A 27,529-nucleotide genomic window follows, 5' to 3' on the forward strand; every position below is an offset into this window, starting at 1 on the left:
GTGGAGGTGGCAGACTGTTGGCACCGGGTAGAGAAAGGCCCCAGAAAGGTGTCCTGGAGGGCGTCCAAACCCCCCCATGTCCCGGTTCTCCTTCCGCTGCTGTCCTGGTGAACCCCCCTCACCCCCCCCCCCCCCCCGCTGGGGGCTTGCTAGCCTTTCATTCACCCTCCTCCCCTGAGCTGTCACTCACTGTCCCTCCTCGGCCTCGTTTAGTGGGCCTCTTCCTGGGTACGGCGGGGGCTCTAGTCAAACCACCGCCGCGACACCACACACACACACCACACACACACACAGGCAGTTCACACAGAAACACACACCTCCACGCACACACACACACAGATACAGGCAGTACACAGATACAGCCACACACACACACACACACACACACACACACACACACACACACACACACACACACACACACACACACACACACACACACACACACACACACACACACACACAGGCAGGCAGTTCCCACAAAGATACAGAATTGGCACCAGCTCACACACCTTGTAAACCGTGCATCCCTCTGAGGACCGCATTGCGTTGACTTAGGCCGTGGACGTCTGCTGTGACTGCATCACACCCTCCATCGAGCATCCTGTCAGCTCCGCAGACGACCCCTATGGAGGACAGATGGGCCCCTTCTCAAAGCAGTCGCCAGAACCTGTGCCTGTCTTAAAATACAAATGCCGCTTTTCCACTGCATGGTACCAGCTCGACACGACTCGACTCAGCTCGCATTTTTTGCGTTTCCACCGCGAAAACATGGTACCTGGTACCTGAAGTGGCTGCTTTTTCTAGTACCGCCTCGCTCTAGGTTCCAAGCGAGCTGAGCCGATGCTAAAAGGTGACGTCGGCAGACGGCCGGCCACTGATTGGCCAGAGAGTGTGACGAAGTCACGAGAGCGACATGGCAACCATGCTGGTAACAGCCATAGCAGCGCCGCAGGCAACATATATTCCACTTCTTCAACTTCTTCAACATGCCAGCTAATAATAGTAATGTTATCGATGTCCTCCATTGTTGTTATGTGGGTTCTGTCCATGTGTGGGTTGCGTAGGTCTTGTTTGCGTCACGTACAAAAATACGTCACGGCCCTTTCGCGCAGCCGACCCCGCCCACGTCCAGGAGGTACTATTTGCGGTGGAAAAGCACCCGTGCTGCTACCGTGTCGAGTCGTGTCGAGTCGTGTCGTGTCGAGTCGAGCTACATGTGCGGTGGAAAAGCGGCAAAAGAGTCTGTAATGGGTCGAACGCCGACATCGTGTGATGGGACCGGAAAGAAAAGTTTCTCTAACCAGCACCATGGGAGAGAGAGCGTTCTCCCACACAGCCCCAAAGCTATCAGGCAGTGTGAATCCACTGGCCAGTTTAAAAAGGAACTGAAAACCTATCTCTTCAGACTAGCCTATGGACTATGATATGGCTACATGGAATATATATTTTTGATACATTTTCTCATTTGTTTTTGTCTATTTTTTTCTCCTATTTGATTTATCTGTGAAGCAACCTTGGGTGTCCTGAAAGGCGTTTTAAATAAAATGCGTTATTATTATTAACCTGTTACTTTGTTCCCGCCCTTTCTCTCTTTCCGTCAGATGGGACGAGAGCAGCTCCATCAGCAGCGGCCTCAGCGACGGCGACGGGGAAGTGTCGGACAACCTGAGCTCTGAGGAGTTCAACGTCAGCTCCTCGCTCAACTCCCTCCCCACCACCCCGCTGGGCTCCCGACGCAACTCCTCCATCATGGTGAGCTAGCCTGCGTAGCTCCGCCGCTAACCGTTGACTTGTCGGTTGGTTTACATCATCCATGTTGTTTTGATGCTGAAACTCGCGCCACTAATTGCTAATCGCTAACTGCCGCTACCCGCTAGCTCGTCAGTTAGTTTTCAATTCCAATTTTATCTATTCCAATTATGTATGTATTTTATGTGCATACATAATATATACATACATACAGGAAAAACATTGATATTGGTGATGGGGTGCTGGCCGGTTAACCATAAGGAGAGGCCAGGCATCCTGCCAGGGACGCTAGCTGCAGTTTATGTCATCCTGTGTTGTTTTGATGATGAAACTCTCTCACCTGAAGAATATGCGTCCTTGAGTAGTTTTCTCTTCTGCGTAAGAGCCGTGGCTTTTAGACTTAATCCACCATGGCATGCGACACCACAAGTTCATATTTTCCATCAAAGTAACTAACGGTAGCCTTTTTTCTTGTTTTTTGTGGTTCTCACAGTTCATCGTAGGGGAAATTATAAAACCAGTGTTTATCGTGGCGTTCTATTTTCATAGGCCTACTGAGACAAATTATTGCAACGCAGACATGTACTCCCTGAGCCATCTGGGCTCTGTTACTACAGATATACATGGCATATCTTCCCAAATGCAGCAAGCAACATGAAGAAATCTTCTTTAGGTGTCTTTTTCTCTCAGCTTCTTTCGTACCCTTTCCTACGACAGTACATCGTCAATCAACATGGGTTTAACGCTCTCCTTGTCTGCAACATGAATCTCTGTGCCCGTCTCTGTGAGTGTGTTAACTTCAGTAGCCGTCACAATAAAGCCAAACGGATCATAAACATAGGTTTTGGTTCCTTTCTCTGCTATCATTACTTCATCAAATGACATTATCGTTCACATCATCGCACTCTCCCCTGCACGCCACCCCGCAGGAATGCAGACTTCCAGATGGGACACAGATTAAAGATAATATTCACTTGGTCTACGGCGCAGATAACACAGAGCCGGTCTGGAAGGCCTCAGACGCTAGCCACAGCGGGGCTCACTCTGTCTGCCTCTGTGGCTCGCAATATTTATCTCCTTTTGTCTCTCTCTCTCTCTCTCTCTCGCTTTCTCTCCCTCACGCTTATTCTCAAACTCTCCTTCCTCCTCCTACTCTTTCTCCATCACTTACTCTCTCACTCTCCTACTCTCTCACTCATACACTCTCGTTCTCCCTCGTACTCAAACTCTTACTCACTCTCTCCCTCTTACTCTCACACTCTCTGTCTCTCCCCCCTCTCTCTCTCTCCCTCTCTCTCTCCCCCTACCCACACCCCCTCTCCCTCTTTCTCTCCCTTCCTCGCCGCTTATCTCTCTCTCTGTCTCCGTTGCTCTCACTCTCTTTCTTTGTCTCTCTCTCTCTCCCCCCCTCTCCCTCTATCCATCCCCTTCTTCCCCTCCTTCTCTCCCTATCTCGACCCTTATCTCTCTCTCTCTCTCTCTCTCTCTCTCTCTCTCTCTCTCTCTCTCTCTCTCTCTCTCTCTCTCTCTCTCTCTCTCTTCCCCCCCCCCTCTCCAGCTCCGTACGGATGCAGAGAAGCGTTCCCTGGTGGAGAGCGGTCTGTCCTGGTACAGCGAGGTGGGCAAGCCCGGCCGCAAGCTGGACCCGGGGGGCGGCGTGGCGGGGGGCTACGAGACGGGCAGCCTGAAGACGGAGGCGCCCAGCAAGTGGAGGAAGAAGCCGCCGCCCCCGCCGTCCCACCCGAGCGCCGGCGGTGGCGGCGGCGAGGACTGCACGGCGTCGCTGACGGGGGTCCGGGGCGAGATGGCCCGGAAGCCCCAGAGCCTGGGGGGGCAGCCGGGGAGCCTGAAGAAGGGACGCAACCCCCCCGTGGGGGTCACCTCCCCCATCACACACACCTCTCAGAGCATGCTCAAAGTGGCAGTGGGTGAGGACCGATGTCGTCGTGCCTCCGTCTGCCCATCTGTCTGTCTGTCGTCCGCTGTGTGTCTGTCTTTTGTTTGTTTTTATCTAATTCTGTCTGCTTCCCTTCCCTGCTCATCCTCTGACTGGCTGTTCATGTGTTTTGTCCTTGTGCCTGTCTGACTTTCCTCGTGTCTGTGTGCCTCTCGTCTTTCCTCGTGTATGTGTGCCTGTCTGTCTTTCCTTGCCTCTGTGTGTCTGTGCCTCCGTTTATCTTTCTGTGCACCTCTCGGACTGGTTGTCCATGTTTTTGTCTGTCTGTCTGTCTGTGTGTCTTTCCTCATGTCTGTGTGTCTGTGTATTTGTCTCTCTGTCTTTGTCTAACTCTGTGTGTCTGAACCTCCGTTCATCTGTTTGCGTACCTCTCTGACTGTCCGTGTATGTCCTAGTGTTCTGTGTGTGTGCCTGTCTGTCTTCCCTCGTGTCTGTATATCTGTCTGTGTGTCCCAGTGTGTGTCCGACTTTCGTTGTTTTTGTCTAACTGAATGCTTCTCCAGTCGTCCTTGCATGTCAGTCTTTCCTCATGTCTGCGTATATGTCTGTCTGTCTCTCTTTTTACGCCTTGAATAGTCAGCTTTTTGCATCATTTTCCACTCTTTTTTCCTCTCCTTAATTCTCCTTTCTGGTGAAACTCAAACAATGTGTCTCTTCTAAAGCTTTGCCTAATGCCTCACCCTAACCAGATCTGTACAGCAGTCAGCTGCTCTCTGTTACCACAATCGCTAACACAGTTAATCATATTCCGAGCTGAAGAAGGAAAAATAAACAGCGTAAAAGTATATTAGTTTTACTCCACATAAATGTGATTATGAGTGGTTATCTAACCCATGAAATCCATAATTCATAAGTAGTCAGGAGTAGAGGAGAGGGCTGGAGTCTGAGCCAGTCTTTCATCTCAGCCATAACTCAACATGCTCAGTTAAACATGAAGATCTGTCTCGTGATGCAATACCTCGCAATGCCCCGGATTTAATAACTAATACGCGTGATTAAATAGTGATCTAACTTTATGTATCTTGGCGAAATTTATATGACATATTTATTTTTTTGTAATCAGATCTTCGTCTTGCTTTTGGCTTTTAACTGGGAATGAGTCGGTGGCAATTCATCTTTGTTCTGTATTAACAAACTGTTTACACTACCTTAGTAAGGTCCATTAGACTTGGACACAAAACCTTAGTTAGGTCCATTAGACTTGGACACAAAACCTTAGTTAGGTCCATTAGACTTGAAACAAAACCTTAGTTAAGCCAATTTAGACTTGGACTCAAACGTTATTTAAGTCCATCTGACTTGGACGCTAACCATTCTCATCTCATCCTGAACCTCTTGGTATCAATAGACATCTTGGCGTGTACGTAAGCGCATTTTAATAATGATCATGTATTTGTGTTAGCGGTATGGATGCCCCTTGTAGATAATCCGACGCTAATGCCCTGGGCGGTGGTAGTAAGTGGAAACTTGGCCCCTATGGATGGACGGACATGTTGTGCGCTCGCGTGTGGCAGTGGTTGTGAGCCACACGCTATGTCATGGTCAGAGTGAATCTCTTTAAGTAAATACAGATGGTCCCCTGCTCACGTGTTGTCTCCTCTGTAATGACATGCTATAGCGAATAGACACAGGGCTTTAATGTGACTAAATCTAGTTTAGTGGTTACCAACATGACATCATGGTTTATATTTAATCCGTGAATGATTATCTGTGGTCATGTGACGACGTCATCGGCTTTTCTGTGAATAATTTGATTTATTACTGCGTTATTTTTCTTCTCTTTGGTTTGCTTATAGACCTCAAAACGTTGAATTGTTTAACATTAAATCAACCTTTTTTTCTTTCCTTCTGTCTCTCTGCCTCTGTCTGTCTGTCTGTCTGTCTGTCTGTCTGTCTGTCTGTCTGTCTGTCTGTCTGTCTGCCCTCCTCTCTTCCTCACTGCCTCCTTCCCTCATCTCCCTCCTTACCTCCCTCGCTCCCTCACCTCCCTCCCTCACCTCCCTCCCTCCCTCCCTCCCTCCCTTCCTCCTTCCCTCACCTCCCTCCCTCCCTCCCTTCCTCCTTCCCTCACCTCCCTCCCTCCCTCCCTCCCTCCCTCCCTCCCTCATTCCCTCCCTCCCTCCCTCCCTCCCTCCCTCCCTCCCTCCCTCCCTCCCTCCCTCATTCCCTCCCTCCCTCCCTCCCTCACCTCCCTCCCTCCCTCCCTCCCTCCCTCCCTCCTAGCTCCTTCCAAGCCCCTCGATAAGTCCAAGATGTCGGTGAGGACGGCCGGGCTGCAGCGGTCCCGCTCCGACGCAGGCCGGGACCACCACACCGAGTACCGCAAGCCCCCCTCCGGCCTCACCAAGCCCTCCGCCGGCACCTCCTTCGGCTACAAGAAGCCCCCCATGGCCACGGGCACCGCGGCCGTGCTGACAGCAGGGGGCGCCACCCTCTCTAGTGGCTCCTCCACCCTGGGCAAGACCCCCAAGACCTCGGGCATCCCCGTGAAGCCCCCGGGGGCCCCCACCGGCCGCAAGAACAGCTTCGACGCGGGCAGCGAGCAGGGCTTCGGCCCCCACTCCCGCAACAGCATCCAGTACCGCAGCCTCCCGCGGCCCGCCAAGTCCAGCACCCTCACGCTGATCGGACGGCCCGGGGCCCGGCCCGTCAGCGGCGTCATGGACCCCGGGCTGCTCAGCCTGAAGCCCGTCCCCATGGCCTCCTCCGGGCCCCGCATGAAGGACACCTGTGGAGGTGGAGGGGGAGGAGGGGGAGGGAAGACGGGGCGAAGCGGCTCGGGCCCGGGCGTGAACCAGACGGACCGGGAGAAGGAGAAGGAGCGGGCCAAGGCCAAGGCGGAGGCGTCGGACATGGACTGCTGCTCGCTGAAGGGGGAGCGCGGCGGGCGCGCCGAGCCTCCGGGGGCGGGGGAGTCCACCGTCAAGCTGCACGGCCTGAGGAGAACCGGGAGCGGGAAGTACCCCGAGCTGTCGTCCCCCACCACGCCCAGGTGACACGCAGTGCTCATACTGCTCATACTGCTCATACTTAGGCCCAATCCCATTTCTACCCCTTACCCCTTCCCCTTACCCCTTCAAAACAAGGGGGAGGGAAAAGGGAAAGGGGTGAGGGGTAGAAATGGGATTGGGCCTTACTACTCATACTTTTATATTAAGTTAATGCATTTTAAATACCAAAAACGACATTGTTATTATCCATGGCCCCAGTGTTATTTGTTAATTAGTTTAGATTTGTTAGTCAATTAAATTGATAAGTTACTATTACTAGTTGAATGTTGGTAAGAATCAGTCGCTAGTTAGATATAATGAAACATAATCACATCTACTATTGTTGTGAAGTGTTGGTAATGATGGATAATAATTACCAGAAATTACCCAAAAATGGAAAAATATAATTGATCATGAGAAAGGCTTCAGAATAAAATATCCTATCCTTTACTTCTTTATCCTTTATGTATTAACCCTGGATAATCAATGTATTCTGTCCTATCTCCCGCCCCCCCCCCCCCCCCCACAGGATGCTCCACTCCAAGTCTCTGGGCCGGCCCCCCAGCCTGGCCCACCTGGACAAGGTCAACTCCAACAGCCTGGACTCGTGCATCACCATCCAGGACCTGCCGCCCAAGGTGCCGCCCTACTCCAAGCTGGCCGACCTGGCGGGCTCTCGCTCCGCCACCTCCCCCACGGTGCCCCACCACCACCACCACCACCACCGCCTCACGCCCAGCCCCGCCCCGGTCCTCTACGTGGACTCCCCGGGCTGCTACACCAGCGAGAGCCTGAGCCTGGGCGCCTCGCCCCTGCTGTACCCCAAGCTGTCGGGGGTCCACCGCAGCATGGAGTCCCTGCCCCTCCAGATGAGCGTGCCCCCCGTCAGCCGCTACGCCAGCCGGGCCGAGGAGAGGGGCGCCGGGACCTGGGGCGCGGGGTCCCGGTCCGAGTGCCACGACCGCGAGGAGCGGGGCACGGGGACCTGGGGCGAGAGGAGCCGGTCCGAGTGCCACGACCGCGAGGAGAGGGCGAGCTGGGGGGCGGGCAGCAGGACCTCGCTCAACCTCCCTGATTGGTGGGTTCCGGGCCCGCGTGATTGGCTGGGTTGACTCGTTGAATCTCATTGAATCAAAATTACCAATCAAAACCTTGATTTCCCTTTCTTGATTTCCTGAAGTTTCACTGTGTGTCTCTCTGTCTAAGGCCCAATCCCATTTCTACCCCTTACTCCTTCCCCTTCCCCCTTCCCCTTCCCTCTTACCCTTACCCCTTCAAAACAAGGGGGAGGGGTAAGGGGAAGGGGTAGAAATGGGATTGGGCCTAAAACCATGCAGCCTCTAATATGTTGATACTCCTATTTGGACTGTGTGCTTTGATAGGAGACGGCCTCACTTGTAAGTCGCTTTGGGTAAAAGTGTCGGCTAAAAATTACTTCATGTTAATGACGGAACTCGTTAAAGTGTTTCTAATTGTAGCCCTCAATCCTGCGGCTCGGTCCGAGTTACGACTGTAGTCGTATTAAGCTTTAATATCTTATGAATGTCTTCTCCTTGGTCGTATTAAGCTGTAATATCTAATGGTCACATTAAGCTGTAATATCTTGTGTCTTCTCTTCTCTCACAGCTTGCAGGTGGACAGGAACACCCTACCCTCGAAGAGAGGCTTGGAGTAAGTCAAACCCTTGCTCTCTCCCTCGGTTACTAGTGAGTTAGCAGATGGGGTGTGTCAAATAGTCGGTAACTAGTTCCTAGTGTGTGCATCTATATGAAGGTCACTTTCCTCACAAAAAGTGACCTTCATATAGATGAAGGTCACTTTTATTTTCTATTTTAATACTAAAATGCCTTTTTAACTTTCTATTTTACCCATTTCTTTGCATATGTTTTCTTTTACTTATCTATTATTTTATTTTATTGTGTGACAATGTTTATACGTGAAGCACTTTGAGTCTGCCTTGTGTAGGAAAAGTGCTGTATAAATAAAGTTGCCTTGCCTTGCCTCATCCCTCGCCTCATTCTGTTCTCCTCCCCTTCCTGTAGACGTTACAGCGCCAGCCTATCAGAGAGCAGCGACGGCGGCAAGCAGGGCCGGCGCCACTCCCACACGGTGGCCAGCATGACGGACAGCGGCAGCCCCCCCCTGCTGCCCTCGCCCACCCGCCTGCTGCACCCGTCCTCCGGCAAGGCCCCGCCCACCAACATCGGTAAGGTCCACTCTGCCCCGAAGCACGACCGCCAACGCTACCACCTCCGAGTAACCGGCATGGAGACCTCCACCCCAGCTTGACCCACCCACCTCCAGGGCCCCGTCACGAACACTACCACCCCAGCTTGACCTACCCACCTCCAGGGCCCCGTCACGAACACTACCACCCCAGCTTGACCTACCCACCTCCAGGGCCCCGTCACGAACACTACCACCCCAGCTTGACCTACCCACCTCCAGGCCCCGTCACGAACACTACCACCCCAGCTTGACCCACCCACCTCCAGGGCCCCGTCACGAACACTACCACCCCAGCTTGACCCACCCACCTCCAGGGAACCCCCACCTTGCCTAACCCAGCAACTTCCAGGGGTCTCCACCCCGTTTTAACCCACCCAAACCACCACCACCACCTCTTCCTTTCTGGTTATTCGGTTCGTCCCTGAACCTCTCAAGTCCCGATATCTGCCTGATGGTGGCGCTGTTATCCAGAGTGTCGTACCGTGCTGTAAGAGCACATGTGCCCCAGTGGGAACTGAACCCCTAACCCTGGCACTGGCAGAGTTCACGCCATGCTGGACCAGTTGATAAACCGCAGCCCTTCCAGTCGGGGATCAGGGAGGGTCGTGATGAGTTGAGACGGGTTGTGTGAAGTTTTTAAGTCTCAGGAATGAACCGGAATATGTATTGAAACCAACGAGGTAAACAAATATAATACTGACCTGATTAGTACATTGGATTACATGTGTTCTGAGGTGAGGCCAGACTGGCCCTGAGATCTTCTCCTGGTTATAGATGATATGAAATATGATGAGTGCCCCCACCCACACACACATGTAGATTCAGTTAGTGGGCTTCTAGATGTTGTCTGGACACAGAGGCGATGCCAGGTCAAGTTGGGCTATATTTACAACCTTATGGAACCTCCCACTCAGCTTTCACTGAGTCAACACTGTATGTGTTTGTGTGTGTGTGTGTGTGCTTGATTGTGTGTGTGTGTGCTTGATTGCGTGTGGGTGCTTGTCAATTGTGAGTGTGTGTGTGTCTGTGTGTGTGTGTGTGTCTTGGTCATTTGTGTACCTGTGTGTTTGTGTATGTCTGCTTGAGTGTGTGCTTGTTCAATTTGTATACTTGTAAATTGTTTGTCATGCTTGTTAGTGTGCACATGTGTGGCTGCATGAGTGTGTGTGTGTGTGTGTGTGTGTGTGTGTGTGTGTGTGTGTGTGTGTGTGTGTGTGTGTGTGTGTGTGTGTGTGTGTGTGTGTGTGTGTGTGTGTGTGTGTGCATATTTTCTCTCCATATATGTTCTTATTTACGTGCTTGTTAATCGTGTGTGTGTGTGTGTCTGCTTGTGTGTGTGTGCGTGTGTGTGCACATGCTTGTTGCTGTATTGAACCCGTCTCTCCCTCCCTCCCTCCTCGCCCCCCCCCTCCCTCCCCCGCTGTCCCCCAGTCGCTCCCATCACCTGTGCCAGCCCCCGGATCGCCCGGTCCAATAGCATCGGCCCTCCCACTGACTCCGCCTACGACCTGTATGGCTCCTCCCCTGTGGGCAGCAGCCTGTCCCTGGCCGACCGGCCCAAGAGCATGATGCGCTCCGGATCCTTCCGGGAGGCCGGCGATGACGGTGAGGCCCGCCATGGCCTGGCAGCCATTTTGTTGTCTCTTCTCTAACACACACACACACACACACACACGCGCGCGCACACACACTTACACGCACACATTGCCTTTCTTAAACCAGAAACTTGCGTTTTCCGTCCCTAATTTTCACAAACACACACGTTCGCTCGGGAAACTTCGACAAAACTGTTAAACAGTGTTAACAACGGAAGCCAACCACGTTCTGATCCTGCACAGAATCTGTCCATAATGGCACTGTGTGGAATCATATAATCTCATAAAGTCTGTTTGTGATTTCGAAATAGTGACTTTATAGTGATTCATACAGAGGATGTGACTCACTCTGTAGTATAAACTTACCACGTTATATTTGTCATTTACTTTTGGATAGTACATCGCTATTTCAGCGATAATATGTACTTTGAAGAAGTGTGTGAGCATGCTAACGTACATACACACACGTACGCAAACAGTAAAACGTGTACTCAAAGGCGCTGTAAGCGATGGCGTAGGTTTGGGCTAACTTCCTGTCCATTTTGCAGTTAGCCCTCCTCTCCCTCCTCCCCCTGTTGACATGAACGTGTGTCTTGCATGAATCCTGTCACCTTTTTCTGGCAGCTTTCTCTACTCCAGCTGCTGCCTTTCTCTGTCAGTGCCTTCGCCTGTTCCGCCGTTGTCAGTCAACAGTGAAATCCAGCTTCCTGCCTCTCTCTCCTCATTGGATGAAGTGGAAACGGGATACCAGAAAATTAGTTTAGTGCTTAATGCAAAGTGGAGAGACTGGGAGATCCATGTTACTGAATAAACACTTCGCAAATATTGCTATGTCAAATGTTAAAGCATAATTACATGTTAGTAAATTATCCTTTTTTTGCTTTCTGTGTTCTTCCAGTCCATGGCTCTGTGCTGTCCTTGGCATCTAACGCTTCGTCTAATTATTCAGCGGTAAGTGAAGTCATCCGAACTGTTGATCGCTTTTCTAAATTGAGTTGTTTCCCCAATGACCTGGTGTTGCCTCCTGCCACCTTAACTGGCAATGAAGCTCTGCCCTACCGTACTATTGACCTGTGTGTTTGCCCCCTCCTCTCCATGCCTACTCTAGAATGAGGAAAGGATTCAAGGGGAGGTAAGGTACCATCTCTCGGTGTAATGAACTCACTGTCATCGTCCAATCATCCGCTCTTCCATTGCATCCGTTTAACCAATCATTACCCAGTTCATCTTCATCATTATTGACTCGGACTCGTTTTACATGTTGGATTACTGTCAGTTGTTCCCTGACGTCACCATCTGCCCTCTATGCATTCTATCCCATCCCCGTTTATACGCACTCATTTTATTGTGTATGTCCTGGCACTTGTCGCTCTGGATAAAAACTAAATGGGAACAAAATCATCAATGCTCTTCATCCACGCTTCATCAAGTCTGTATTATCCAGCTCAGTTTAACTTTTAAGAATAATTTACTCAGCCTATCGAAGTGGCAAAGGTCAAATATTTAGATTACAGAAAAGCATCATGAAGGAACGTTATGTAGCAAAAAAAAAAAAAGATTATGCTATTGTTATGCAAAGTTTATTTTCGGTTTTCTTCGCAGCAAATCCGCAAGTTACGACGAGAGCTGGAGTCCTCCCAGGAGAAGGTGGCCAACCTGACCAATCAGCTGTCAGCCAACGTATGTACCCCACCGCTAACTCCTCCTACCGTACATACTGCTGTCTAACAGCCCTTTGCCTCTTTGAATTGCCAAAAAACTAAAGAAATAGCACCACCTGTGGTGAAATGGCGGCAGTGCAAGTCCAATGCCTGATCTTACTTATTTTCTTTTTTAATGTTGGGGAGATCACTCGACTAGAATTTAGTAAGCTCTCGTTTCATCTGTCATTTTACTTTCACGACCACTGCTCATTCTGACATGATAGTTTAACTGTCTTGAACCGACTGCTCTGTCGGTTGTAGTAGCAGGTGGTAAAGTGACCGATATGACCGGTCTACAGAAGAAGCCAATGCATCGTTCAGACTGTGTATCTTGGAGGAGCCTTCAACGGACTGGCTTGTGTGTTTCCTTGTGAGTAGGGATGGTTTCCTTTTGGGACACCATCCATGAAGAGATGTCTTTTTGGGTGACACACACGTGATCTTTCCTAGCCAATGGCCACTCAAAGCGCTTTACAATATTGCCAAACGTTCACCCATTCATTCACACATTCATTCACACATTCACACACCGACGGCGGAGTCAGCCATGCAGGGTGACAGCCAGCTCCTCAAGAGCGGTCAAAGTTAGTTGTCTTGCTCGTCACTCAGCTAGGAGGAGCCGGTGATCGAACAAGCAACCTTCCGGTTACCGGCCAACACGCTCTAGCTTCTGTGCTACATGCAGAATGAACCATTTCAAATGGTTCATTCTCCCTGTGCTTTTGAGCCGTGATTGAGCCGCTTTCCCCCCCGCACTTAAATACGTCAAACGATAATCCCTTCCACCCCGTCTCCTTGCACCCCTCCTTCGTTACCCCTGAACCCCCACTCTGGGTAACACTGGGTTAAGTGCTCACCATCACCACTGTGAGGATCACGATCTCAGCTTCTCTGGCCACACTTCTAATCCCCAAGTGGGTGAGGAGCAGCGATGAAAGATAAAGTGTGGGCCACTCCGCCGCGGGAGAGCTCTTAAGACCTGCCCTGCTGTGCTGACGACTCTCTGCTTGTATCTCGTATCTCTCTCCGTTCCTTGGCTCCGGCGTGCTGCTGCTGCTGCTGCTGCTGCTGCTGCTGCTGCAGTACCATAAAACTAACAGTACTTCAGCACACACTGAATCTTAAGCCTCACCCTTAACACCTCTCCCTGCGCCGCCTCCCCCTCCCGCGCCCCTCTCCTCACTCCACTCCACTCGTCCGTTCCGTCCGCCGCGAATCCGCTCGCCGGCGGAGGCATTAAACTTGATGTCGTTTTTACAATCTATAATCAATGGTTATGTTCTACCTGCGCTTCAGTGGGGCGTTTGTGCCCTAGAGGTGCGTTGAGATGACCGCCAATTGCATGAAAATGATTGATGATGTTGTGCATTTCTAACCTGTAGTAAAAAGGAAAACAGTGGGAAATGGCTTGGCTTTGCAGCTGGAAGTCGCAGCATGTACAGTACAGTATATTGAGTGTGTCATACCACTTGTGTATGAAGGTGTGTGTGTGTGTGTGTGTGTGTGTGTGTGTGTGTGTGTGTGTGTGTGTGTGTGTGTGTGTGTGTGTGTGTGTGTGTGTGTGTGTGTGTGCATTGCAGTGTCTGCCTCTACACACGGGAAATGCGTTGATCTATCTTCCTTACTGTTTATATGCATGAGTGGTTTCATCCCTAACGCCCCTGTCCCTCTCCTCTTCCTCCTCCTCCACCTCCTCTTCCTCCTCCTCTCTGCTGGACTCTCTGCTGCCCCCCGCTGGCGCGCCGCTCCACCCTCCTCCTGGATGATGGGGGACGCAGCTGGGCCAGGTTGGTTTGGCCTCTGCTGCTTCTGGAGTGCTCTCTGTCTCTGTCGCGACGCATGCCTCAGGCTGGCCCGTTGGCCCCCGGACCCATCAGACCACGGACCCCTCAGGCCCTCCAACCCGGGGCCCCTCATGGGCCCCTGTGGCCCCTCATGGGCCCCTGTGGCCCCTAAGGCCCTGGGCCCTGTGTGTGTGTCGTGTGGTTCGGTGAGGTTTAGCGTATTTTTCCTTCGTGCTCGAAGTATTGATTGCAGGATCTGGAGACTGTAGCTCGAACGATTTTTACATCCTAAGATATTTTGTGCTTCTTATTATGCGAATTAAATGTAAACAATACTGAGTCTCTTGGAAATCTGTCTGAAAAGCTCCCGCAAAGCTCTCTGCAGATATGGAGAATGCTGATGTGGGCAGTAATCAAAGCAGGCATGTCAACAACAACAACAATAGGGCAGTGTTTTCCATAAGGGTCTAAGATGCTCCATCTGGTCCAAGATCAGCCATGCCAAAGCCTAACCACTACCATGTATGTTCAGACAGACAATCTGTCTGTCTGTCTGTCTGTCTGTCTGCCTGCCTGTCTGTCTGTCTGTCTGTCTGTCTGTCTGTCTGTCTGTCTGTCTGTCTGTCTGTCTGTCTGTCTGTCTGTCTGTCTGTTTGCCTCTCTCTCTCTCTCTCTCTCTCTCTCTCTCTCTCTCTCTCTCTCTCTCTCTCTCTCTCTCTCTCTCTCTCTCTCTCTCTCTCTCTCTCTCTCTCTGATGCTGAATTGAATTTAAAATGCAACAACACAGGCTTTCAATAGAATCTAGAATCTATTGTCTGTCTGTCTGTCCGTCTGTCTCTCTCTCTCGCTTTGTCTTTGTCTTCGTCTTTCTCTCGGTCTCTCTCTCTCTCTCTCTATATTATCCACCCACCCCTCTCTGCCGACGGGGAGAAAGACAGTATTTTGATGTGCCATGAATCTCCCAGACAGTGATGCCCATAATTACAGTCATTGACTTCCACTGTACATGTCTTCTCTCTCTCGCTCCCTCCCCTTCTCCATCTCTCTCTCGCCCCCGAAGGCTAATTTGGTCGCAGCGTTCGAGCAGAGTCTGGCCCTGATGACAGCCCGCCTCCAGACTCTGTCTGACTCTTCAGAGAGCAAGGTGTGTTCGTCTATAGATTACTGTCCACAACGCAGTGTGTTCGTCTATAGATTACTGTCCACAACGCAGTGTGTTCGTCTATAGTTTACTGTCCATAACACAGTGTGTTAGTCTATAGCACACACTGTGTTATGGACATCTGTCCATAACACAGTGTGTTAGTCTAAAGATTACTGTCCATAACACAGTGTTAGTCTATAGTTTACTGTCCAGAACACAAGGTGTTAGTCTATAGATTACTGTCCATAACTCAGTGTTAGTCTATAGTTTACTGTCCATAACACATTGTGTTGGTCTATAGTTTACTGTCTTAACCAGAAACACAAGTTGTGTTAGTCTATAGTTTACTATCTAGAACACAAGTTGTCTTTGTTTACTTAACTATAGACTATAGGAAGTATATAATAAAGTAATAAATTATACTCAGTAAGTATAATAAACTGTCTCTAAAAAAAAATCCTTACATAAATATGTCCACTTAAAATGTTCAAATATGAATTAATTAACATATGAAGTCCATACAGTAGTACAGTAGTAGGCCCTTTGCATCGCCATAACGTCCGATCGGGTGGGGGTAGATCGGGTGGTGGTAGTTTGGGTGGTGGTAGATCGGGTGGTGGTAGATCGGGTGGTGGTAGATCGGGTGGTGGTAGTTCGGGTGGGGGTAGATGGGGTGGGGGTAGATCGGGTGGGGGCAGATCGGGTGGGGGCAGCGGGTGCGGCCTTGCATAACCTGGGCCCTCAGCAGAGATCACACACACACATTCCCCCTCCTTGGGTTCCCGGGGGGTCTCGTTGGAGCGGCGCTGCACAGAGCTCGGCCCCTTCCTAAGGCGGGGGGGAACGCGGACCACCCCCCTGCCCCCGTCTCTCCTGCTCTGGGTCTTGATTCATGTCCTCCTGGCCCCCTGCCCGTCTCTCTGCACCTCCCGCTCCCCTGCTGGGTCTTGATTTGCCCCCCTCTGGGTCCTGATTCATGTCCTCCCGACCCCCTACTGAGACGTGATCCATGTACTCTCGGCCCCCTATGAGTCCTGATCCATGTCCTTCTGGTCCCCCTCTGGGTCCTGATTCATGTCCTCCCGACCCCCTACTGAGACGTGATCCATGTACTCTCGGCCCCCTATGAGTCCTGATCCATGTCCTTCTGGTCCCCCTTTGAGTCCTGGTCCATGACCCCGCTACTGAGTCCTGGTCCTTGACCCCTTACTGAGTCCTGGTCCTTGACCCCTTACTGAGTCCTGGTCCTTGACCCTCTGGGGCCCCTTTGAGTCCTGGTCCATGACCCCCTACTGAGTCCTGGTCCATGACTCCCTTACTGAGTCCTGGTCCATGACCCCCTTACTGAGTCCTGGTCCATGACCCCCTCTACTGAGTCCTGGTCCTTGACCCCCTTTGAGTCCTGGTCCTTGATCCCCTTACTGAGTCCTGGTCCTTGACCCCCTTTGAGTCCTGGTCCATGACCCCCTCTACTGAGTCCTGGTCCTTGACCCTCTACTGAGTCCTGGTCCTTGACCCCCTCTACTGAGTCCTGGTCCTTGACCCTCTCTACTGAGTCCTGGTCCATGACCCCCTCTACTGAGTCCTGGTCCTTGACCCTCTACTGAGTCCTGGTCCTTGACCCCCCCAATGAGTCCTGGTCCTTGACCCTCTACTGAGTCCTGGTCCATGACCCCCTTTGAGTCCTGGTCCATGACCACCTTACTGAGTCCTGGTCCATGACCCCCTTTGAGTCCTGGTCCTTGACCCCTTTCTGAGTCTCGTTCCTGTGACCCTGCAGACCGGTGTGTCGCCCCTCCAGGAGTCTGAGCTCAGCGAGCTGAAGGAGACCATCGAGATCCTGAAGACCAAGAACACGGAGGCCCAGGAGATCATACAGGGGGCCCTGAGCCACCCGGACATGGCCCCGCAAGGTGGGCCCCCATGACCTATGACCTATGACCCCGGCCCTAAGCTCTGCCTCACTGCACAACATTGTGTTTCCATAGTGATATTATTATAGTTTTCCTATTTTCTTTTTTTTTACTACTTTATTACTTTGTTAATACCGAACACTAATGGATTTAGATTACATCAAGTGAATTTGATTTGTGTTTCTAATGAGGGATGATGTATAAATATAGAAAACGATTTTTCATAAGTTTAGGTTTATTGTTCATTCGTTGGTAATTCAATCTGCTTTGTTCTGGTTTCCGAAGAGCTTGTCGATGCCTGGGGATAAAGTTGTGTGGTGTTGTTTTTGTGTGACAATTTTCCAGGCTCAGATAGACGATAAAGTTTTTGTTTTCTACTGTTGTGTTGGGCAGAGCTGGAGATCAGGCGTGAGAACTCGTCGGAGAGCATCACCAGTCTGAACAGCATCACCAGCCACTCCAGCATGGGCAGCCTGAAGGAGCAGGAGGCCAAGAAGAAGAAGAAGAAGAGCTGGGTGAGGACAAGATGGCCGCCAACCGTCCCAACCGTCCAAACACACACATTATACCGAAAACAGCCCGATCGCTTTCCCCACGCACAATCGATACACACTCAAACACCGACGTGCCCGTCTAAGCCAAATGCGTTAACGCGCGAACGTGTCCCGTATCTGTGCTAAATAATTAACGGTTTAAAGCTAATATCGCGCGGAGCGCCGCATTACTCGAGTCAATCGCTGATGCTGTCCGCGCGACCGGTCGATGCGATGAAGTGAGGTCATGAAGCGAGACCCGCGCGACAGGAAGAAACCCCCGGCGGCGCACCGCTCTGGAGTGCCCGGCCCCTGTGAGTCGTAGCCCCAATTATCACTCCGAGCGTCGGGCTAAGGGCTGCAGACGCTGCGTTCTGAGCAGAACTGGTGGGAAGTAGGGCTGATTACATTAGATACGCCACGGTGGGGATGTCTGTCTCAGGGCCCAGACGGTATCAGTAATGCTGAGCACCGGAGGAGACAGCCAGACGACAGTCTGCGACGCCGTAATCCGATCAGCGCCCTATCTCTCTGGTGTTGGATATAGGTTAACCGACACTCAGAGTTATCGATTAGCTGTTAGGGCCGCCGGGCTCCGGTTTCTCCTTCATAATTAATGTGGCATTTCCCACAGAGAGACTTGAGTGTGCAATTCAGGGCCCTGTAACGTAGATTTCAACAAAAATAAGAGTCTCGATATTAAAAATGAACATTCTTTGTTGACATCTCAATACAGTTACACTTGGGATGACGATGTCTTAGATATCATATCATGTAGAAAGACCTTATTGTGTTGAATTTTGTATTTTTTTTACCTAAACGTCTCAGTTGAGAGAAAGCAGCTCTCTCTCCTGCTGTTGACCTCGTTCGCCCGGCGTCCATCTTGGTTCTGAGCCCCTGCAGCCCTGCCCAGCTAGTGCTCGGAACCAAGATGGAGTCGAGACTGCTCCCGTGTGAATAAGACCCGCGGTCCCGCATGCGCCACGGTGCCGCTGAGTGTAACCGTTGTGTCCTCTTGTCCTGGTTCTGTTTTTTAAGTGTGCCTCTCGTGTCTCCTTCACGCCTCCCTGCTCTTTGTTTTAGGTGTTTGAGGTAAGTCGTGTGGCGTCTTGGATCTTAACTCCTCCTAACCCTGCTTACTCCTGTCTCTAACCCAAGTGCTTCTCAACCTTTCCCGGCTCGCGACCCCATTTTCTAGGCCTGACCATTTTTGAGACCTATTTCAATTTTGGGGGACCTTGTATCATTTTGATCCCTAACTTCTTCTCGAGACATCAGTCAGTCACAGGGAGTGTAAAGTATTTGCATCGGGGCAGCCTAAGGCCCAATCCCATTTCTACCCCTTACCCCTTCCCCTTACCCCTCCCCCTTGTTTTGAAGGGGTAAGGGGAAGGGGAAGGGGGAAGGGGAAGGGGTAAGGGATAGAAATGGGATTGGGCCTAAGTAAGGAGTAGTAGCTCTTACTTATCACTAGGCATTGGTCTGTACATATCAGACGTTTATGAGACCTTTCAAACCTTTTTAAAGGGCTGATGTCATGCCACCAGGTGTGAGCGTGATTAGCAACATTTGCTACAGTCTGGTAGTCGGTCAGGCTGGTAGAGTGATCTATCCAGCATACATGTAGGTTGACAGGCACTTGTGGTGTCACTAAGGCGAAAGGAAAGACCGATTTTCAAACGGCTTGTAACGGCTGATCACACTCACACCTGGTGGCGTGAGATCACCGCTTTAACACCAGCTCAATGGAAACCGAATGCAAAACTCACCATCTTACATAGCTAGCTGATGTGTGAACGATCTCCCGCGACCCCCATACGCAGTACAGGCAACTTGAGGTCCTGACCCCAAGGTTGTGAATCACTCCGCTCCAAGCTCCATTCACCAGAGCACTCATCTCCATCCCTGTGTCATAACTCAGGTCAGACCGTTTCCACGTCCCATCTCATGTCTTAGTCAGCGCTCCATTGTAGGTTGTGTTTTTATTGTTTGTTGCCGAGCTGGGTTCAGCTGGGTGACTGTAGTATGAATCATCCACATCTTGACATGGGCTTGACTCGTTGGCTGGGCATCACTAACAGTTTGAATAAGCTTTATTGTTCCATGTGTGTTGGCTCCGCACTGTGCTGACTGCGGCTCTTCATGATTATCCAGTGACACGCAGTCTGACCCCCCCACCGGCTGAGGGGGACGTAAACAGCTCCCTTTCTTTATTTAGACAGGAAGCTCTGATGCTTCCGAGAGGAGAGATCTCGCCAACATGCTGTGATTATAAGGGTTCATTTCAAACCGCAGAATCTGGGACGATAACTATAATTTGGTCAAAAGATTCATAAAAAAATAATGAGAAAGAAATTGAAATAACGTCAGCACCTTTCATGTAACCAAATGCACTCATTCATCCCTCCAAGCAGCCTATCACAGACCCCCAGTGTTCCAGTGAGAGACCCCTGTACCCCAGCCCCCCATCTCTCAGCACCCCCTCCTAGCAGACTAGCACAAGGCCCCAGGGCCCCGGTGAGAGAGTCGCTATACCCCAGCCCTGTCCCCTGCAGCCTCGCTCATGCCCTGTGTGTGTGTGTGTGTGTGTGTGTGTGTGTGTGTGTGTGTGTGTGTGTGTGTGTGTGTGTGTGTGTGTGTGTGTGTGTGTGTGTGTGTGTGTGTGTGTGTGTGTGTGTCCTCCTCCCAGCTGCGGAGCTCCTTCAACAAGGCCTTCAGCAAGAAGGGCTCCAAGCTGTCGCTGTCCTACGCCGACATCGAGGAGATCTCCACCCCGGAGACCTCGGCCCCCTCCTCCCCCAGGATCCGCCACGCCCGCGACATGTCCCCCCCGTCCCTGAAGATCTCCGCCTCCGCCTCGTCCTCCTGGTACGGGCCCGGGTCACACACACACACACACACACACACACCGACACGACACACACGCACGCACGCACGCACGCACGCACGCACGCACGCACGCACGCACGCACGCACGCACGCACGCACGCACGCACGCACGCACGCACGCACGCACGCACGCACGCACGCACGCACGCACGCACGCACGCACGCACGCACGCACGCACGCACGCACGCACGCACACACACACACACACACACACACACACACACACTAACACAGTCATACAGTCACAGTCACGCCCTGCTTTGTACTTTTTGCTTTTTGTTTCAAACGTTTTGAGTACACGTTGTCTACATTTTACAGTCGATTATATGCGTCACTACGCATTAGTTTTTAGTGCTTTCAACTATTTTAGCATTTTTAACGCATATGTTCCCCCAAACCCATGATCCTAACTTGTCCTCTGAACCAGTGATCCTAGCTGGTCCTCTGAACAGTGAACAGTGATCCTAACTGGTCCTCTGAACCAGTGATCCTAGCTGGTCCTCTGAACCAGTGCTGACTGGTCCTCTGAACCAGTGATCCTAGCTGGTCCTCTGAACCAGTGCTGACTGGTCCTCTGAACCAGTGATCTTAACCGGTCCTCTGAACCAGTGCTGACTGGTCCTCTGAACCAGTGATCCTAACTGGTCCTCTGAACCAGTGATCCTAACTGGTCCTCTGAACCAGTGCTGACTGGTCCTCTGAACAGTGATCCTAACTGGTCCTCTGAACAGTGAACAGTGATCCTAACCGGTCCTCTGAACCAGTGATCCTAACTGGTCCTCTGAACCAGTGATCCTAACTGGTCCTCTGAACAGTGAACAGTGATCCTAACTGGTCCTCTGAACAGTGAACAGTGATCCTAACTGGTCCTCTGAACCAGTGATCCTAACTGGTCCTCTGAACCAGTGATCCTAACTGGTCCTCTGAACCAGTGATCCTAACTGGTCCTCTGAACCAGTGATCCTAACTGGTCCTCTGAACCAGTGCTGACTGGTCCTCTGAACAGTGATCCTAACTCTCTGTCTCCTACTCCTGTGCCGTGGCGCCCCTCAGCCTGGATGAGGAGGGGGAGCCAGGGGAGGAGAAGGAGGTGTGCACCCTGCGCTCGGAGCTCTGGGAGAAGGAGCGCAAGCTGACCGACATCCGCCTGGAGGCTCTGAGCTCCGCCCACCAGCTGGAGCAGCTGCAGGAGGCCATGACCAGCATGCAGGTGGGGGCACCACCCAACCTCACACACACACACACACACGCACACAAACACACACCTAAGAGGCGACAACCAAATCACATGTTGACGTTCTGGACCAATCACAACCTTCAGACCTGAGCGATATCTGATGGTGCAGTTGGAAACACTCCCGCTTCCTGCGAAGGGTTCGCTGATGTTTTCTCCGTCTGAATCGTTATTCGCTTTGGATAAAAGCGTCTGCTTAATGCCCTGAATGTAACTGTAACGCTTCAGAGACCGCTCTCAGGCTTCTTCTCTCGCCTTCTACACATCGTTTGGGACAATGCGGATCAAGGAGATCATTTAGAAGATTAAGGAAGCGAGTGCGAGTGGCGTCGCTGCAGAGCGTCCATTGGAACGCGCCCTGACTGTGCGTGTGTGTGTGTGTGTGTGTGTGTGTGCGTGTGTATGTGTGTGTGTGCGTGTGTGTGTGTGTGTGTGCTCGACAGAGGACCGTGGAGAACCTGAAGGCGGAGAACGACCAGCTGAAGACGGGCGGGCCCCCGTCGCCCACCCCCTCAGGGGGGGGGCCCTCCAGCTCGGCCTCCCAGTCCTCGGGCCTCACGGCCATGGGGGGCACCTCGCCCCGCCTGTCGGCCCACCTGCCCAAGAGCTACAGCCGGGGGCTCAGCGACAGCTCCTGCTCAGGTAGCCGCCGGTCTATGGGGGGACCCCCACAGGGGACCCCCAAAAGGGGACCCACACAGGACTAAATCAGGAACTGTTTTATTCCTAGTCCCTGATTTAGTCCCAATCACATTTCTACCCCTTACCCCTTCCCCTTACCCCTCCCCCTTCCCCTTGCCCCTCCCCCTTGTTTTGAAGGGGTAAGGCGAAGGGGTAAGGGGTAGAAACGCCTTCCCCTTACCCCTTCAAAACAAGGGGGAGGGGTAAGGGGAAGGGGTAAGGGGTAGAAATGCGATTGGGCCTTAGTCCGTCTTTATGCAGGGACGATGAAGTGAATCCAGAAGAAACAGTGCTCAGTGGGTTTAATGGTGACGTCGTTTAATGGTTTGATGGATGCACGGAAGCTTAACCACAAGAATAAAAATGTATCATTCTCACTATAGATTACAAATGTAAATGTTCTGGTACCGAAAGGTTAACCGACTTTACATTGCTGTCATGGTGAGAGAACCCTTCAATAAGAACGAGTGCTGTTAGCAGTTAGAATGCCACATGCTGTATCGGTATGTACTCGGGATCGGCCGATATACTCGAGTTCAGGAATCGGAATCAGTATCGGGAAGGAAATAATTGTATCGGACCATCTCTATTATGTCCCTCATACTCCGTATGGTTCACCCCCCCCTACAGACGTCTTCTTCCCTGCGGACTCCGTCAGCTCCTCCCTACAGAGGGACGACCACCGTGTGCGCGTGGTGGTCTGTGTGGCGGACCTCCAGGTCTTCAAGGAGGTCAGTGGTCTCCCGGGCGGGCCAACCCTCGATGTGTTTCCAACCTGCTTCCCCCTCTGAGTGCGATGGTTGACGCGAGCCTCTTCCTCGGTCGTTCTCACAGGAGGTGAAGCAGCAGGACTTCTTCGTTGGTACCGTGAGAGTCAACGGGCGCATGGATTGGCCGATGCTGGATTCAGCCGTCAGTCAGGCTCTTAAGGTGAGGCGAAGCCACCCCGGGGATGAATGCTGGGTAGGGCGGGGTCCACATCACAGAGTTCTAGCCCAGAGCAGTATGTCATTGGGACGTTCTAGTGGTTACAGTTCTGGGTTCGAACCCCAATGTCTGCAAGCTTATAGCTGCTTAGTTACATGTATTCACTTAATTAAAAACTATTTGGTGGACAACTTTTGCATGCATGCAGTGCTACGGAAAAACCCCCGGAATAAAGACATTTTAGGTGTGTTTGAGTCCCCACATCTTCACGCTAGCATGCTGTGTGTGTGTGTGTGTGTCCCAGGTGTACATCGCCAAGGTGGACCCCACGGCCAGCCTGGGCCTGTCCACGGACTCCATCTACAGCTACAACATGGGCCACATCAAGAGGGTCCTGGGAGGGGAGGCCCCTGAGAGCCAGCCCTCCCGGTGCATGTCCAGGGCCCCCACCAGCATCACTGTGGCCCTCAAAGGTGTGTGGGGCCATGTGCAGACATTCGTTTTTTTTACATTGTTTGTTATTTTTACGCCTGGGAGTTTACCTCGACGCAAAACCTGGTTGTGTTCCTTCCCTACTTTTCCTGTAGTGGATTTATAGTTTTATTATTGTCCGATAAAGCATTTTTTGGACATTATTTTTGAAAGGTAACCATAAACAGAATTTATTCTGTTATGTGATGCATTATGGGGAGGGGGAATCATATTATTGTTAAAATGTATGATTTCAACTCTGTGTGGTATATTTTTTATAAGGATTTAGTTATTCATGATTTGCAGTGGCAGCTGCTTAATAGTAGGAGACGTGAGCATGGGAGAAGCTGCTGAGAACAGGGCTGGGGTTCAGGGGGTCTCTCAATAGTAGTTTATCTTCTGTAGTGTTTTTCTTATAGTAGTCTTGTCGTTTGCATGTATTGCCATGTAGAACAGTGTGGGTGGGCCTATCTCCTCAGAGGCGTCTAGAATCCTGTTTCTAGACTTCTGAGAAACGCTGATCCACACGGGGACCTCGTTATCAGGCCAGCCACACCTGCCCCTGTCCGTCTCCGTCTCCCCTGTCTCAGAGGTCACTCTGCACTCCCGCTCATCGGGTGTTCCTCCATCTATCACTGACTCCTCGTAGAGGGCCTCCCCTGTCAGAGCCGTCAGACCGGAGCCTCTCAGCGCTAACGCAGAAGGTCTGTCTTCTGTACGGGGGGGCCTATTGGGGTTCTCAGCACGTATGCGGAGACCATCAGCGAGTTTAAAGCCGTGCCCGACCAGCGGAGCTCCCCAGGGAGGGAGGCTCTCGGCTGGCAGTAGGCCCCTCCCTGCCCTCGTCGACTGGTATGCAGGAGGAGGGCTTGCGGGGCGAGAGAGGGGGCTCCGGGGCAGACAGGACCCTGGGTAACACGATCCCCTCCCTGCAGCCCGGTGCTGCAGGCGAGCAGACCCAGCTGGTCCCAGATACACCCCTCCACATCCAGACCCCCTGTGGAGCTAAAGGAGGCGGGGAGAAATGGCAGCGGTGACACCTAATACCGCCTCAGAGGGGGAGGACGACGGGTGCTTGATCCGAAACTATTTTGAGAATACGCCGTTAAGACTCTTGAGTTGTTTATGATGGACGGGAGGGGCGATGGAAATCGGCCCTACAGAACACGCTCTTTGTACCGTCGTGTCGTACATGCTGGGCATCGCACGGCCGTCGTAACCCAGCGTTATGTACGCAGTCCATGCGTGGGTGTCCTGCACACATGTGTGCATGCCTACGCGTGTCTCAATTCTTGGCTGACATTTGTCACTTTGCAACTTTCCATACCTACATTCTTCCAATAGTTTATTATAGCCCTGTGGCCTGTCTAAAGACCTGCCCTGACCTCTGGGGAAGGGTTGAAGGGGACGCGTGAGGAGTTTCTGGTCCTAGTAAAGGTTTGAAGGGGAGGTGTGCAGAGTTTGAGGTCCTAATATCTGAGGGCCTCCTCTGACCCCTGCTTCTGGTTTCAAGTGTCTGGATCGCCTTATGTTTGTAGTCGAATTTCTAAGAACCTAACCCCGCTGAAGAAGCCATGAAGGAGGACTGTGTGGAGATCCTTGTGGTTCCCGTTTCTGAGGGCCTTTCTTAACCTTCTCTAACCCCCTTGTGCAAGTGTAGAAGGGCTCTCTAACCTTTGGGTAGGTCTGAAGGAAAAGCGTGTTGACAGCCTGGCTTTTAGATCCTTAAGGTCCCTCAAACTCATAGCGACGGAGACGAAGGACAAGTGTGTGTGAACCGGCTTATGCTTTGGACTCAACCTTCTCATAGACTTTGTCCACTCGTCTATGCAAACGTTTTCTTCCCACTTTAGTCAGCAAGGGAACGCCAAAACGAAACAGAACGCTTGCTTAAGCATGCCCAGCCAAAAGGTTGACACAACAACAACAACACAGCACATCGGGCTCATGAGGAACTAACACTTGGTTGACTTGTGAACATGCCATTAAACCTGACAGTAATAGCCTTCAACACAATGGTAGTCCACCAGTGTCTTTTTCGTTTTCGGTCACATGCTCAAAGTCAGACACAACAATCGCCATGATGTGTAAAGCGAGATCATTGTGTTGCATTGTTTTCAAAACCTCCATGTCACCGGTCCACACAAATACACTGCTTTTAAACTCCACCCTGGAAGGCGAAAAAACAGACAATTTTTAATAACCATATATGTATGGATGAGGCTCAAGAGTCTAGACATCCTCGTGTTTGAGAAAACCACGGTCGGAAAAGCCGACCATCTCAGCATATTTGAGACTCTCATGTCTTCGAATCTTCTCCTTTGGGTCACGGTCTGAAAGAGAAGTGCTTTGACAGCCTAGTCTGTCTGAGGCCCTCATGTCTTAAAACCTTCTCTTGTGGGTCCAGGCCTGAAGGAGAAGTGCCTTGAGAGCCTGGTCTGTCTGAGGCCCTCATGTCTTAAAACCTTCTCTTGTGGGTCCAGGCCTGAAGGAGAAGTGCCTTGAGAGCCTGGTCTGTCTGAGGCCCTCATGTCTTAAAACCTTCTCTTGTGGGTCCAGGCCTGAAGGAGAAGTGCCTTGAGAGCCTGGTCTGTCTGAGGCCCTCATGTCTTAAAACCTTCTCCTCTGGGTCCAGGCCTGAAGGAGAAGTGCCTTGAGAGCCTGGTCTGTCTGAGGCCCTCATGTCTGATAACCTTCTCCTCTGGGTCCAGGCCTGAAGGAGAAGTGTGTGGACAGCCTGGTCTTCGAGACGCTGATCCCCAAGGCGATGATGCAGCACTACATCAGCCTGCTGCTGAAGCACCGTCGCATCATCCTGTCTGGGCCCAGCGGCACGGGGAAGTCGTACCTCACCACGCGCCTCGCCGAGTACCTGGTGGAGCGCAGCGCCCGCGAGGTCGGCGCCGGCATCGTGGTCACCTTCAACATGCACCGCCAGTCCTGCAAGGTGAGCCGCCGGCCAATCACAACCTTCGGGGGGCAGGGGGTTCACAGGGAATGTAGCATATCGGGTACAAGGGGTTGGCTTAGCTCAGGAGGTAGAGCAGGTTGACTAGTAACCGGAAGGTTGCTAGTTCGATACCCGGCCCCTCCTAGCTAGTGAGTGTCGAGGTGTCCCTGCGCATGGTGCCTCACCCTGACTGCTCCCGACGAGCTGGCTGTCGCCCTGCGTGGTTGACTCCGCTGTGTGTTTATGTTTATTAACCGTTAAGTAAGACGCTTTGGATAAAAGCATCTGCTAAATGCCCTAAATGTAAATGTACTAACATTAACTAGACTGACACAGACTTTACTCTTTACTTATTTATTGTCAATCAGAAAACGTGGCTCTCCGGTATAGCGAGCATGTATCCACTAGCTAGCTCAGAATTGGTTCTTGTACACAACAATGGCACTGCTGCCCCTAGTGGTCGGATGCAAGTATTACACTCTACCTCAGGGAGGGTTGTTTTTCGCATTGATGATCTCTGCGTGCTGTTCGATGTTGTTCCTCGAGTCTTCGGTTTGGTCTTTTCCCTCATCAGGACCTACAGCTCTACCTGTCTAACCTGGCCAATCAAATCGACCGGGAGACGAGCACATCGGAGATACCACTGGTGATCATCCTGGACGACATCAACGACCCGATCTCCATCAGTGAGCTGGTGAACGGGGCACTCACCTGCAAATATCATAAATGGTAGGTTCCCTACAGACTGGTCATGTATTATGGGATAGCCGTCGTCA

The 27,529-nt window shown here is 51.7% G+C and overlaps 1 protein-coding gene across 4 annotated transcripts in view; it reads left to right on the top strand.

Annotated features, from left to right (window-relative positions):
• The window catches only part of nav1b (neuron navigator 1b), a 70,047-nt gene that overhangs the window by 36,672 nt on the left and 5,846 nt on the right, over window positions 1-27,529 (top strand). For 3 of the 4 annotated variants that reach the window (XM_060069050.1, XM_060069051.1, XM_060069053.1), the window contains 21 exons: window positions 1,605-1,755; window positions 3,311-3,680; window positions 5,933-6,701; window positions 7,229-7,777; window positions 8,326-8,370; window positions 8,742-8,905; window positions 10,360-10,533; window positions 11,422-11,474; window positions 11,632-11,655; window positions 12,126-12,203; window positions 15,071-15,154; window positions 16,935-17,067; window positions 17,461-17,582; window positions 20,290-20,468; window positions 21,544-21,700; window positions 22,168-22,366; window positions 23,036-23,136; window positions 23,240-23,335; window positions 23,637-23,805; window positions 26,515-26,750; window positions 27,328-27,482. In XM_060069050.1, coding sequence (XP_059925033.1) covers window positions 1,605-1,755; window positions 3,311-3,680; window positions 5,933-6,701; window positions 7,229-7,777; window positions 8,326-8,370; window positions 8,742-8,905; window positions 10,360-10,533; window positions 11,422-11,474; window positions 11,632-11,655; window positions 12,126-12,203; window positions 15,071-15,154; window positions 16,935-17,067; window positions 17,461-17,582; window positions 20,290-20,468; window positions 21,544-21,700; window positions 22,168-22,366; window positions 23,036-23,136; window positions 23,240-23,335; window positions 23,637-23,805; window positions 26,515-26,750; window positions 27,328-27,482 — 4,008 coding nt within the window. The remainder of the gene's footprint in view (window positions 1-1,604; window positions 1,756-3,310; window positions 3,681-5,932; window positions 6,702-7,228; window positions 7,778-8,325; window positions 8,371-8,741; window positions 8,906-10,359; window positions 10,534-11,421; window positions 11,475-11,631; window positions 11,656-12,125; window positions 12,204-15,070; window positions 15,155-16,934; window positions 17,068-17,460; window positions 17,583-20,289; window positions 20,469-21,543; window positions 21,701-22,167; window positions 22,367-23,035; window positions 23,137-23,239; window positions 23,336-23,636; window positions 23,806-26,514; window positions 26,751-27,327; window positions 27,483-27,529) is intronic. The other variant, XM_060069052.1, reaches the window with a different exon arrangement.

This window comes from Gadus macrocephalus, chromosome 13, assembly GCF_031168955.1.
Source record: "Gadus macrocephalus chromosome 13, ASM3116895v1".
Classification (NCBI taxonomy): domain Eukaryota; kingdom Metazoa; phylum Chordata; class Actinopteri; order Gadiformes; family Gadidae; genus Gadus; species Gadus macrocephalus.